Source organism: Ylistrum balloti, unplaced genomic scaffold (assembly GCF_031769215.1).
Source record: "Ylistrum balloti isolate Yb309-2 unplaced genomic scaffold, AGI_CSIRO_Ybal_v1 Utg369680, whole genome shotgun sequence".
NCBI classification, from domain to species: Eukaryota; Metazoa; Mollusca; class Bivalvia; order Pectinida; family Pectinidae; genus Ylistrum; species Ylistrum balloti.
The window spans coordinates 2,727-19,120 of NW_026781921.1; the positions used below are offsets into that span (position 1 = coordinate 2,727).

At 36.0% G+C, this 16,394-nt stretch overlaps 1 protein-coding gene across 1 annotated transcript; it reads left to right on the forward strand.

The window, feature by feature from the left end:
• The first annotated feature begins 1,475 nt into the window (after window positions 1-1,475).
• LOC132564282 (ras-related protein Rab-20-like) lies at window positions 1,476-9,519 on the forward strand. Its single transcript, XM_060228954.1, has 5 exons — window positions 1,476-1,653; window positions 4,203-4,296; window positions 5,024-5,080; window positions 5,581-5,693; window positions 6,200-9,519. The coding sequence occupies exons 1-5, from the start codon at window positions 1,628-1,630 to the stop codon at window positions 6,546-6,548; spliced, it is 639 nt and encodes a 212-aa protein (XP_060084937.1). The 5' UTR covers window positions 1,476-1,627; the 3' UTR covers window positions 6,549-9,519.
• The last annotated feature ends 6,875 nt before the right edge of the window (window positions 9,520-16,394 follow it).

The following is a 16,394-nucleotide window of genomic DNA, read 5'->3' on the forward strand; positions in this document are numbered from 1 at the left end:
CGAGAGTTAACGAAGGATCCGGAGAAGGCAGCTCGGTAACAGGTATGATGGCATCATTGATTTGTAAAATCCTCGGATCCACAGAACATACTGCCGGTATTCTCACTCTAACAACTTGCGTAATGAAAGGGTTACCGAGTGCAGTTGTTTCTGTTGCACCTTAATCCGAGCTTAGAGCTGTCGTCATACACGTGCTTTACTCATTTTATGATTAAAAAAGAAATACATTTATTGTATTTCTTTATTGAAGAAGATTTGATGCACATGTAATTGTGAAGTGATTTTTTTTATTTTGTGTAATAAGAAATTATCTTTGATACTAGGACATTAGATGTGTATATCTAAATCCACTCAAAAACTTAATTTCTTCACATTTTACATGTATGAACTTGCTATATAGTTTACGTAGATAATTAAAAAATGAATGTATCAAACCAGAGACGTATATAACACATATATATGTTATATATGTCTCTGATCAAACAAAAGATTTTATTGTCAAATATTCTAATGTTCATTATTTTACGAAGCTACCTTGTCCGTATATCAAACATGGGCAATGTTTATAATAAAATTAAACAATAAAAAACTAATGAAATTAAAGAATATATTTGCAATATCTGGGTTGTGTAACTTATGTCGTTCTCATATCAAATGCGACTGTATAGCGCTTATAAGTAATGGTAACAATTACCACATACGATAACATGTACATCATTGTGTTTGTGTGAAACTTTGGATAGAAATATGTGAATCATATGTAAACCTTTCAAAAGCTAATGTAGATAAAAATATATATTAATAGATTAATCAATATACAATGTAGCTATGCTATATATTTATACCTGTATTTCATTGATACCAGTACTGACAGCTGTCTTACCATTTGATGTCAGTCAAAATGTGATTAACGGATATTATTTCACATTTTTTGTAAACAAAATCACTGCCGATATGTGTATTGTATGACTTTTTGTTGTTCATCCCGAAACCCGATCATCGGTAGGGGAGAAAGATTCTATATCAGAACGCAGCACAAATGTTGCAAACTTTAGCGTTATCCGTCGTGTTTTAGCATGTCATAAGAGTTTGGAGTAGTTTTGAATAGTTTTACACAGCTTGTAGGTAGTTGTTTCGCCGAACTTGTTTTAGTCAGGGAATATTGTACGTTACTGGTTTAAGAGATAGTTCGTTTTTTTTAATATAAATGTTTGTAAACAATATTATGTCTTGGTAATGCTTTTCTTTATAAAATATTTAACTATTAATCTTCCTGGTGCAGAAGAAATTGATAAAAATAAACAAATGGTTATTTGGAAAAATGGGTCAGATGTTGAGGGAAAAAAGGAAAAATAACAGGCGTACAACACCCGCCAAGTTTCGAACGAAATAGTCTGCTTTCCTCTCTGACATTTTTGATAACCCTTAAGTCTTCCGAATGATGTCCGACTTCCGGTTTTGAGAGGGTGTGAATCATTATTTTGGTCATGAGAATGTGACATCAACGCTTTTAGGGTTGACAAAACCTCACTTGGAGAGTGAATTGCGAAATATTCGCTTGCACGGAATAAATGATAAATATAGATAATACAAGAAGTGCTTGACATCAACAAACAGTCTAGCTGGAATGATGGCCGAGACCAAAAGAAAGGCGTAAGTAATCTGCACCAGCACGTAACGGAGGAGGATACCTGTCATGAGCGGTGATATTATAGAGCCTGCTAATTTATGATGATGAAAACGTGTTTGTATCCACAGACGCTGAATCTAATAATTAACACGAGAAAAATCCACAATTCTCTGTATACAATATTTTGTACGAGTTTTGAATGAATAGTACACGTGGATTATGGATTTGTACTCGGTTTATTAAATACAATGTACTGAGGCCTCATGGGTTTGATTAGATGAGTTAATTACTCGAATTTTTGCATTGATGAGCAGGTCATAATGAATATTCAGATAATGTACGTATTTATTGATATTCTAACCCCAAAGTTATGGTCAATATTTAGACAGAAGTGTGTGTTATACACATGTGATGTATATTATGTAGGTAAAAATTTCGAAAAAAAAACTGTGATCATCTCATGGATTATGGATTTTACTCAGAGCATTCAATACCTAATACAGAACTGGACTTTGTCAATCTTCAGCGACCTAGTAGCTCAATTAGAAGGGAGTTCAGCATTTGGAACCCCATTTTTGACATTCAATTTTCCGTGCCGGTTACAAATTGAAACCTGTTACGGACTCTTGTTTTCATGTAGGTGAATGCTTGCATTAACCAAGGACTTGGATTCTTTAACCTTGATGGTAAATAGTTGTGTCTTCGGAAGTGAAGAATTAATACGGGGAGGGAGGAATGTAGTTAAACTAAACAGGTTCTGTTATCAGCAGCCAGTTAGCTCTTAGAAAATTAAAATCCACATTTTGATACTGTACAGTCCTATATGTCTGATAGAAGGTATTGATGGGACAATGATTGAATTTAATTTATTATCTAACCTCATCAGATATGATGATCAATTGTAATTTTTCGTTTAAAATCACTTAAAACAAAATTCATATTATGCATTATAGAGACACCTGTTGATAAGAATATAAGAATATTAATTCTTAAGAAATTCCAGGTAAGTGAGGTGTTTTAAACTTAAATTAGGAAAAATAGATAATATTACTGCAACAGAGAAAGCATTTACTTTCTATGTATTATGAACACATAGCCAGCTGTTATTTTCCATCATTGGACACGTGATGCAGTAGCTTATACAACAGAAGACTGACATAAGATACAATGTATCTATTGGTTCTAAATTGGTGTTAGCATTGTGTTAATTTGTTCACTGAGCAGTTTAAAAGTCATCAGCTTCTCTATATAGTCGTTGTAAATATATCTACTTATATATAGCTATGACCCATTAAGGTGCTCGCCTGTAATTAGTGTTGACTTAGCACTGACATCCTTGGCAAGACCCATCTTTTTTATCAGTGAGAAAATAAAGACCATTTTTGTAAAAAAACATATACCCCCTCCCCAGTTATTGATCGAGTTTGATAAGATAAACTGGTGAACTTGAAAAGAAACATTATTTGCAATCTGTTTACTTCGTTCTCATATGTTGTTAAGGGAAGCATTTCAAGATTACATGTGGCTCAAACATTTATACTCGGCTATCACGTGTATACTTTGTACAAGCTCTTAATGCTAGAGCAATGTTTAATGTCAAAGCGACAGTTTGAAGAACAAGAGAAAATATTTGTTTAAGAAATGTGTGTCTTCATTGTATAACAGCATTCGTGTGTATCATCTTTTCAATTTCCTTTCATAAAAATCTTCATTTCATAGGGACATTGAATGAATTTTTGTTTTCCAATTTGACAAATGAAAAAATGCTATTTTATGAATACATTTTTTAAATATTTCTAAATGTTGAGTTATCACTAATCTCCTGCTTTATATTGTAATAGGTCACTTAGCTTATTGATACATAAATGGTCTGGTTAAATTTTACAATGGTTTGATGGTCATGTAGCCACAGACTGCATATAACAGAAAAATATATCCCCTTAATTAGTAGCTCAATGTGTAGGTGCTACAGCAGAAGAAGCATGCAATCCATTTTTCAATCTTAAGTGAAAGCACACTGTATGTGCTTATCATTAATTACAAGTTTCTTGTAAATCTGATTGTGTCGTTACATGTTGACAACCACTGATTGGTTTTCTGAGCAATGAATCAAATTAACATCAAAAATTTGTTTTTGCAAACTCTACATCAGTACATGAATACCATTGTCAGTTAGCACTTAATCTGCTATAAGGTTAGAGGCCATGGGGGCGCTGAGTGGTTGAGGCCTCTGACCGTCTTTATCACTTGCCACCACCTCGGGGTCGGGGGTTCAAGGTCCGTATGGAGCAGTGGCCAGGTATTGGCCATAGGTTGGTAGCTTTTCTCAGAGAACTTCTGGTTCCCTCTAACATCCAAACGTGGCACACTCTTAAATGACCCTGGTTAATAATAAGGTATAAAGCTAAAGTAAATTGCATTTGTGAACTAAACTGACATTAGGGGAAGTTTCACTTAGATTAATTAATCAAATGGTGAGCTGGGAAGGTTTGAAAATGTCATGACTTGATAGTCATGTTTTAACTTTTTTAAAACTTATTTAATTGAATATATTGTATTTGTTCTTTTCTAGTGATCTCAAAGTCATCATTCTAGGAGACTACAATGTGGGGAAAACTTCCTTCATTTGTCGTTACATTGATGGAACCTTCCAAACTAAGGAGCCTGTAAGCATTTTCTTCATTCAAATTCCAAACAAAAATGGGTAATGTACGAGAATTCCTGTTGATAGGTACCTTAAATATAGTTGGATATGAAATGTGTGAAAACGTAGAAAACTTCACACATTCTATGTTTTATTGCGTACTATAAAACCTCACACATTTTATGTTTTATCGTATACTATAAAACCTCACACATTTTATGGTTTATCGTATACTATAAAACCTCACACATTTTATGTTTTATTGTATAATATAAAACCTCACACATTTTATGTTTTATTGTATAATATAAAACCTCACACATTTTATGTTTTATCGTATACTATAAAATCTCACACATTTTATGGTTTATCGTATACTATAAAACCTCACACATTTTATGGTTTATCGTATACTATAAAACCTCACACATTTTATGTTTTATCGTATACTATAAAACCTCACACATTTTATGTTTTATTGTATACTATAAAACCTCACACATTTTATGTTTTATTATATACTATAAAACATCAAACATTTTACGTTTTATTGCATGCTACAAAACCTCACACATTGTATGTTTTATTGTATACTATAAAACTTCACACATTTTATGTTTTATTGTATACTACAAAACCTCACACATTCTGTGTTTTATTGTATACTATAAAACCTCACACATTCTGTGTTTTATTTATGTTGTATACTATGAACATTCACTCATGCATTTTTATTCTTATCCTTTTAGACGATTGGAGCTGCCTTTTTTCTCAAGCAGTGGGGACCTTACAATGTTGCTGTATGGGTAAGTATTACATACTGTCTTATTGATACTAACAGTATATATACCTGGTAAAAAAGGCTGATTTTATACATTTATTTACTGTAAGTAAAAAATATTTACTTTTATTATGCCAATTAGACTAAGCCCACTTATGCAGAGTGTGTGTTACTGCTCTAGATGGCCAGAGTATGTGTTACTAGCCTGGATGGGCAGAGTGTGTGTTACTGTTCTAGATGGCCAGAGTATGTGTTACTAGCCTGGATGGTCAGAGAGTGTGTTACTAGTCTTGATGGCCAGAGTGTGTGTTACTAGCCTTTGTGGTCAGAGAGTTTGTTACTATTCTAGATGACCATAGTTTATGTTACTAGACCAGCTGGATATTCTTATTCCCATGCATTTCTATGCTATACAATTCCACTCAGGCCAACAAGAATGCTCAAAGTCATTAACTTATGTTTGATTTTATGCTAAGAAACTTAACTGACGATGCATGACTGATGAGAATTATATAAATTTTCCAGGACACTGCAGGAGATGAGCGTTACACAGGATTATCTAATTTCTACTGCAGAAATGCAGGGGCAGCCATATTGGCATTTGACATGACCAGTGTCAGTTCATTTGAGTCATTATGGTAACCAATTTTTGAACTTTTGTAACAGATATGTCATTCTAGGATTTAGAATTGTTTAAGTATTTCAAATGATCAAAAGCTCATTTTCCCGTAGATATATCTAACATGAGGTAAGTTCTATCTTCTGTTAAAATCATTATTCTATCCTAAAGCTGTCATCTTTATTGATAGATCTCTGAGTTGCGACTTTTCAATTTTTAAGGCTGATTTGAACAACAAAATTGTGAAAAAGATGGTATTTTGAAAGGTAGATATTTGTGTTGTTTCTATTTCTCAAAAGTCCCATTTTCTAGTGACATACTAGCAAAACCTTTATACTTTGTAGTCTATTTCATATAACAGAAGAAAAAGACCCTACTAACCACTTGTATATGTTACTCATGAGATATCATAACAATTTGCCTTTGCTTAACTTTCCAACCCTAAGTGTAATGATATATATATAATTACACACAGCGTCATTTTGAGCATCAGAAGAAATCTATGATTTTTTTTTGTCTCAACAGGGCCAGATTTATTCCTCTTCTGGACTCTGCATTGGAGAACTGTATTAAAGTTGTGGTTGGAATGAAAATGGATTTGTTGGACAATGGAATGTCAAGGGAGATAACTGTTGAAGAAGCTACACGATTTTCAAGGGAGATAAACTCACATATTGATATAAGTAAATTACCAAAGGACCCCTACTTTGAAACGTCTAGTTTGAAAGGATCTTATGTTACTGAAGTGTTTGAATATATATTTAATCACTGTCTACCTTTGACAGAAGCGCAGAAGAAGCAGGCTGATAGTACTGGAATCGTGGATCTTTCAAAATCCCCAGCGACAACAAAGAGTGGAAAAAAATGCTGTTGATTTTCAATTCAGGGTGATCAATGTATGGTAATGTTGTATTTGTATGTTTGAGGATCACATTGGGAAGGAGTATATCTCCCCAACACATTGGTGTGAGGCTACATGTTATTTTTGAGCTGTCATTCCAATAGCCCTGATTCCATACACAAACTTGGTTTTTCATGTATGTTGGTCAAAGGCACTAAAATATGTTACTAAAAATAGAATAACAGTAACACTTTGGTTACCATGGAGTTACCTCTAATGGGCCTAATGTGACCATATATGGTACACAGGTTGAATGTTAGGAGTGAATGCATATGAATGTGTTTGCTATTTCTAGATGCAATTTCACATAATTTATTACTGAAAAATAGAATTAAATATACTTGTATTTTTTTCTTCCTTTTGAAATTGCCTGTCTGCCCAGATTGTTGGATACTTGTGAAATTATAAGTCTTGTTTGTGGGGGAAACAGTTCTATCACTTCTAGAAATTACAACCGCTAGTTCAAATATATTTTGCATAAAGTGCGGAGGTATGCCATTCTGATTGTGCCATACCAAACCAGGGAATAATGAAATTTTAGATATAGTGTCTGTATAGTGTACAAACATAAATATTTCCAACATGAGGACCAACTCAGGATTAGAAAATTAAATTTGAATAATACTGGTTATTGAACTGTGTGAAACACATCTTTACTACAAACATGTTGAATAGTATGTTTTAGGTAATGGGACCCCATAGATTAACACATGTTGTCTTTTATGTCTGGATGTGTGTGTCTCCAGCTGATGAACCTAGCATTCTGATTTGTGTCAACTTCACAAAGAGCCACTAGGTTTAAACATTAAACTCTTCAGTGCCCTGTGATTGATCTTCCTGCGACTCCTGGGACGAATGACACATACTTTTCTTAATTGTCCCATGCTGTTTATAGGGAATGACCTATTATTTGCCTTTTTTTGTGAAAATGTCCAAAAATGTATTGCTGAGTGTCCAAACTTAATATGACACAGTTGTGTTAAATTGTATGTTTTAATAAGAAAATAAGAAGTGATTGTGTCAGATTTTACTCTGTTCAGTAAGAGGTTGAATTTTCTATAAGTACATTCCACAGTTAAAATAAAAAGTAACAAGATGGTTGATTTTGTATTCACAGGTTGTTGTGCATTTACTCAAGATTGTCAAATATTCTTTATAAAAAGGTAGAATATAAAGGAACATATATCTATTAAAGCATTCTCCATGTTGATTAGATCCATCAGAGAAAAATTCTTTAATCACAAACAGAAAGTGATATTTGACGTTTAAGTGACAACAGTGTCCTTTTCATGTATCTGGGGCACTGGTGTATGAAGTGTACGAGATGACAATGAAATCGCAGGACTTTATAGCTGTATTTTAATGTCATGTACACAAAGGGGGAAAGTGTTGTGACAAGATGGCGATTAATTATAGGGAGAAACAGACGAAACTAAAAACTAGGTGATTTGGTATCAATATATTAGGGAGTTACAATGCACCATTCTATAAAATCATTATTTGCATCATTTTACCAAAACTGAGGGGAGGTATTTCAGTGTCACCTTACAACGAATCATTCACAAAGATTGGCAAAAATATTCAAAGGCAATTCAAGAGGCTGACAGTATTTTTCATGCAATGATTAGTTTTGTCTTGTTCCCATGATGGATGTCAGGTGCTTGTATTTCTTAGTGGCCTGTCAACAGGCATGGTTTCTTTGTACAACATAACAAACTGAGTTAGGCACGAGTTGTTTGTTGTGATAACTTGTGACTAATCTTGTTTGTTTTATTGAACAAACAAACTTGTTATAAATTAGAGGAACAAACCATCCATGATAAGCATCCATTAAATAATTCAGCAAAAAATGTGTTAAACTTAATAGCAAGAGTTTTCAATCTGAGGTTTTACCAAGAAACTGTGTCATTGTTACAAAAAAAATGACAAAATTTGCTCGAGTGTTACTGCTTCCAAAATTTCCCTTACAAAAAACACTGTTATCTCGGCTCTAAGGTGAGAATATTGCACATAGAAACACAGACAGTGTATCCATGTTTATGATGTAGTTGTGAAGTTCAAAAAGAATGTGATACTACAAGTAAATTTGTTTCAAACATAGATTACAAAACATTCTTGTAAAATATGACAGTAGACTATTTTCAAATATCAGTACTGTGCAACCTATTACATTTTTTTCCAAGCACCACAAGTATCACTACCATTGTCATTTATTTACGGAGTTATTGCCCTTTTGTGAATTGCAGTTATGTCAATAATTGAAATCTGCCATTATCTTTCGATTTTCATCAAATTAATTTATGATTGTCTGTTTTGTTATAACACATTTGCAGGGCATTTTCAGACTCTTTAGTTCTTCAAGAAAATGCATCATCTTGTTTTTTACTTTATCGTAATCTTTCAGTTAAACAATCATTTTTCTGTGGTGCTGCTGAAGTTTCACTTTAATTTGTGTTTAGATTAACAATAAGCATTCACTATTGTGTGCTTGTGTATGAAGATAACATTTCTTTCTTTGATTTACAGATATACCTCGTTAAAAGAGGGCATTTTTAAAAATCAATGCATAAGAGGCACTGTTTTATCTATTTTCTAGAATGAAATAGTTGAAGTAATCTCCTGAAATTTAAATATATTTGTGATTTTTTTTTCTGCCTTGTACAGCTGTGTCTGTAAACGTCATGTTTAACTCACCATGACTGAATTCTTAAAGAGAATATGATTTATGAGACATATATATTTAACCTACATTTACCCGATGGTGGGTTATCCAAATCTTTATCAAAATTATTTGTAAGTTCCTCTTGATCTCAAGTTGTGCCTGTTTGATTCTGGGATTGACAAAAACACAAGATGGCCGCCAGGCAACTACTTGTATTTTGACAATGAATGTTTGTTTTTGCTATTCGCAAAGAAGTAATAAATATATCTTATTCAAATTTCATATGTAGATTCATCTTTGTTAATAATTTGTGCCTTTTTGGGTCTGATCAAAAAACGCAAGTGATTGACAGTTGACCATCTAAAATTTGTCAGCATTTTCTTCAGTTTGGTAATGTCAATAGAATAGAAGTTCTTATAACACGACCAGTAGAAGATTAGAGTGATGTTTCGATGACTATACGGTCACCGTCATCAGACAAATGACCAGTGTGGAGTATACTAGCACATCTATGACCAAGTGTTAAACAGAGCGTAGCTGAATCAACTACAATACATTGTTACCATTTTGTGTATTTTTTGGTCTACAGTTTGTTTACCATCTTATCACATTGTTTTCAACCATAGTGTACATAAGATAGGATTATTGTACAGCCGGTACATAAGGTAGGATTATAGTACAGCCGGTACATAAGGTAGGATTATAGTACAGCCGGTACATAAGGTAGGATTATAGTACAGCCGGTACATAAGGTAGGATTATAGTACAGCCGGTACATCAGGTAGGATTATAGTACAGCCGGTACATCAGGTAGGATTATATACAGTACAGCCGGTACATAGGATTATAGTAGGATTATATACAGCCGGTACATAGTACAGCCGGTACATAAGGTAGGATTATAGTACAGCCGGTACATCAGGTAGGATTATAGTACAGCCGGTACATAAGGTAGGATTATAGTACAGCCGGTACATAAGGTAGGATTATAGTACAGCCGGTACATCAGGTAGGATTATAGTACAGCCGGTACATCAGGTAGGATTATAGTACAGCCGGTACATAAGGTAGGATTATAGTACAGCCGGTACATAAGATAGGATTATAGTACAGTCGGTACATAAGGTAGGATTATAGTACAGTCAGTACATAAGGTAGGATTATAGTACAGCCGGTACATAAGGTAGGATTATAGTACAGCCGGTACATAAGGTAGGATTATAGTACAGCCGGTACATAAGGTAGGATTATAGTACAGCCGGTACATAAGGTAGGATTATAGTACAGCCGGTACATAAGGTAGGATTATAGTACAGCTGTACATAAGGTAGGGTTATAGTACAGCTGTACATAAGATAGGATTATAGTACAGCCGGTACATAAGATAGGATTATAGTACAGCCGGTACATAAGGTAGGATTATAGTACAGCCGGTACATAAGGTAGGATTATAGTACAGCCGGTACATAAGGTAGGATTATAGTACAGCTGGTACATAAGGTAGGATTATAGTACAGCCGGTACATCAGGTAGGATTATAGTACAGCCGGTACATAAGATAGGATTATAGTACAGCCGGTACATAAGGTAGGATTATAGTACAGCCGGTACATAAGGTAGGATTATAGTACAGCCGGTACATAAGGTAGGATTATAGTACAGCGTGTACATAAGGTAGGATTATAGTACAGCCGGTACATAAGGTAGGATTATAGTACAGCCGGTACATAAGGTAGGATTATAGTACAGCCGGTACATAAGGTAGGATTATAGTACAGCCGGTACATCAGGTAGGATTATAGTACAGCCGGTACATAAGATAGGATTATAGTACAGCCGGTACATAAGGTAGGATCATAGTACAGCCGGTACATAAGATAGGATTATAGTACAGCCGGTACATAGGTAGGATTATAGTACAGCTGGTATTTAAGGTAGGATTATAGTACAGCCGGTACATCAGATAGGATTATAGTACAGCCGGTACATCAGATAGGATTATAGTACAGTCAGTACATCAGATAGGATTATAGTACAGTCGGTACATAAGGTAGGATTATAGTACAGCCGGTACATAAGGTAGGATTATAGTACAGCCGGTACATAAGGTAGGATTATAGTACAGCCGGTACATAAGGTAGGATTATAGTACAGCTGGTACATAAGGTAGGATTATAGTAAAGCCGCTACATCAGGTAAGATTATAGTACAGCCGCTACATAAGGTAGGATTATAGTACAGCCGGTACATAAGGTAGGATTATAGTACAGCGTGTACATAAGGTAGGATTATAGTACAGCTGGTACATAAGGTAGGATTATAGTACAGCCGGTACATAAGATAGGATTATAGTACAGCCGGTACATAAGGTAGGTGTACAGCCGGTACATAAGGTAGGATTATAGTACAACGTGTACATAAGGTAGGATTATAGTACAGCCGGTACGGTAACGGTACATCAAACTTCTATTGGTGTGTTATAAGATTATATAACACAACAAATTTTTAACTTTGCCATATAACACAAAATACAGGTAGAATGTGTACCATATAACACAACAAACAGGGGACATGTGTTCCATATAACACAACAAACAGGAGACATGTGTGCCATATAAAACAACAAACAGGAGACATGTGTGCCATATAACACAACACACAGGGGACATGTGTGCCACATAACAACAAACAGGAGACATGTGTGCCATATAAAACAACAAACAGGAGACATGTGTGCCATATAACACAACAAACAGGGGACATGTTTGCCTCATCACAACAAACAGGAGACATGTGTGCCATATAACACAACAAACAGAAGACATGTGTGCCATATACCACAACAAACAGGAGACATGTGTGCCATATAACACAACAAACAGGAGACATGTGTACCATATAACACAACAAACAGGGGACATGTGTGCCATATACCACAACAAACAGGAGACATGTGTGCCATATAACACAACAAACAGGAGACATGTGTGCCACATAACAACAAACAGGAGACATGTGTGCCATATAACACAACAAACAGGGGACATTTGTGCCATATAACACAGCAAACAGGGGACATGTGTGCCTTATAACACAACAAACAGGGGACATGTGTTCCATATAACACAACAAACAGGAGACATGTGTGCCATATAACACAACAAACCGTTGACATGTGTGCCATATAACACGTGTGCCATATAACACAACAAACTGGGGACATGTGTGTCATATAACACAACAAACAGGAGACATGTGTGCCATATAACACAACAAACAGGAGACATGTGTGCCATATAACACAACAAACAGGAGACATGTGTGCCATATAAAACAACAAACAGGAGACATGTGTGCCATATAACACAACAAACAGGGCACATGTGTGCCATATAACACAACAAACAGGAGACATGTGTGCCATATAAAACAACAAACAGGAGATATGTGTGCCATATAACAACAAACAGGAGACATGTGTGCCATATAACACAACAAACAGGGGACATGTGTGCCATATAACACAACAAACAGGAGACATGTGTGCCACATAACAACAAACAGGAGACATGTGTGCCATATAACACAACAAACGGGACATGTGTGCCATATAACACAACAAAAAAGGGATATGTGTGCCATATACCACATCAAACGAGACATGTGTGCCATATACCACAACAAACAGGAGACATGTGTGGCATATAACACAACAAACAGGGGACATGTGTGTCATATAACACAACAAACAGGGGACATGTGTGTCATATAACACAACAACCGGAGACATGTGTGCTATATAACACAACAAACAGAAGACATATTTGCCATATAACACAACAAACAGGAGACATGTGTGCCATATAACACAACAAACTCGGGACATGTGTGGCATATAACACAACAAACGGGACATGAGTGCCATATAGCACAACAAACAGGGGACATGTGTGCCATATAGCACAACAAACAGGAGACATGTGTGACATATAAAACAACAAACAGGAGACATGTGTACCATATAACACAACAAACAGGGGACATATGTCCCATATAACACAACAAACAGGAGACATGTGAGCCCTATAACACAGAGCAAACTGGGGACATGTGTGTCATATAACACAACAAACAGGGGACATAAGTGCCATATAGCACAACAAACAGGGGACATGTGTGCCATATAGCACAACAAACAGGAGACATGTGTGCCATATAAAACAACAAACAGGAGACATGTGTTCCATATAACACAACAAACAGGGGACATGTGTGGCATATAACACAACAAACAGGAGACATGTGTGCCATATAACACAACAAACAGGAGACATGCTTGCCATATAACACAACAAACAGAAAATATGTGTGCCATATAAAACAACAAACAGGAGACGTGTGCCATATAACACAACAAACAGGAGACATGTGTGTCATATAACACAACAAACTGGGGACATGTGTGCCATATAACACAACAAACAGGGGACATGTGTGCCATATAACACAACAAACAGGAGACATGTGTGCCATATAACACAACAAACGGGACATGTGTGCCATATAACAACAAAAAAGGGATATGTGTGCCATATACCACATCAAACGAGACATGTGTGCCATATAACACAACAAACAGGGGACATGTGTGTCATATAACACAACAAACAGGGGACATGTGTGTCATATAACACAACAACCGGAGACATGTGTGCTATATAACACAACAAACAGGAGACATCTTTGCCATATAACACAACAAACAGGAGACATGTGTGCCATATAACACAACAAACTGGGGACATGTGTGGCATATAACACAACAAACAGGGGACATGATTGCCATATAGCACAACAAACAGGGGACATGTGTGCCATATAGCACAACAAACAGGAGACATGTGTGACATATAAAACAACAAACAGGAGACATGTGTACCATATAACACAACAAACAGGGGACATATGTCCCATATAACACAACAAACAGGAGACGTGTGCCCTATAACACAACAAACTGGGGACATGTGTGTCATATAACACAACAAACAGGGGACATAAGTGCCATATAGCACAACAAACAGGGGACATGTGTGCCATATAGCACAACAAACAGGAGACATGTGTGACATATAAAACAACAAACAGGAGACATGTGTGACATATAACACAACAAACAGGAGACATGTGTGGCATATAACACAACAAACAGGAGACATCTTTGCCATATAACACAACAAACAGGAGACATGTGTGCCATATAACACAACAAACTGGGGACATGTGTGGCATATAACACAACAAACAGGGGACATAAGTGCCATATAGCACAACAAACAGGGGACATGTGTGCCATATAGCACAACAAACAGGAGACATGTGTGCCATATAAAACAACAAACAGGAGACATGTGTTCCATATAACACAACAAACAGGGGACATGTGTGGCATATAACACAACAAACAGGAGACGTGTGCCCTATAACACAACAAACAGGAGACATGTGTGGCATATAACACAACAAACTGGGGACATGTGTGGCATATAACACAACAAACAGGGGATATGTGTGCCATATAACACAACAAACAGGAGACATCTGTGCCATATAACACAACAAACAGGAGACATGTGTGCCATATAACACAACAAACAGGGGACATGTGTGCCATATAACACAACAAAAAAGGGACATGTGTGCCATATACCACATCAAACGAGACATGTGTGCCATATACCACAACAAACAGGAGACATGTGTGGCATATAACACAACAAACAGGGGACATGTGTGTCATATAACACAACAAACAGGGGACATGTGTGTCATATAACACAACAACCGGAGACATGTGTGCTATATAACACAACAAACAGGAGACATCTTTGCCATATAACACAACAAACCGGAGACATCTTTGCCATATAACACAACAAACCGGAGACATCTTTGCCATATAAAACAACAAACCGGAGACATCTTTGCCATATAACACAACAAACAGGAGACATGTGTGCCATATAACACAACAAACAGGGGACATGTGTGCCATATAACACAACAAAAAAGGGACATGTGTGCCATATACCACATCAAACGAGACATGTGTGCCATATACCACAACAAACAGGAGACATGTGTGGCATATAACACAACAAACAGGGGACATGTGTGTCATATAACACAACAAACAGGGGACATGTGTGTCATATAACACAACAACCGGAGACATGTGTGCCATATAACACAACAAACAGGAGACGTGTGCCATATAACACAACAAACAGGGGACATGTGTGTCATATAACACAACAAACAGGAGACATGTGTGCTATATAACACAACAAACAGGAGACGTGTGCCCTATAACACAACAAACTGGGGACATGTGTGTCATATAACACAACAAACAGGAGACATCTTTGCCATATAACACAACAAACCGGAGACATCTTTGCCATATAACACAACAAACAGGAGACATGTGTGCCATATAACACAACAAACAGGGGACATGTGTGGCATATAACACAACAAACAGGGGACATGAGTGCCATATAGCACAACAAACAGGAGACATGTGTGACATATAAAACAACAAACAGGAGACATGTGTACCATATAACACAACAAACAGGAGACGTGTGCTCTATAACACAACAAACTGGGGACATGTGTGGCATATAACACAACAAACTGGGGACATGTGTGGCATATAACACAACAAACAGGGGATATGTGTGCCATATAACACGACAAACAGGAGACATCTGTGCCATATAACACAACAAACAGGAGACATGTGTGCCATATAACAACAAACAGGAGACATGTGTCCCATATAACACAACAAACAGGAGACATGTGTTCCATATAACACAACAAACGGGAGAGGGGAGGGGTACACATAGTTACCTATAAGATTGTAAGTCATATAAAACATCAAAAGAATGGGAGTTGACGTTGTTCATTGGAAGATTGCTTTTAAGAAAGGAAGGGTGTTACATGTAATGGACATCAGACAGACATTACTGGTCATTATGTAAAGAAGTAAACTGATGGTTGTGTGTAACACTGTACAGCTAGAGGAAAAGGGTTGTAAGGAATTATCTGTAGTAATCTCAGTCATATATAAATGAAAGTGATATGAGAGT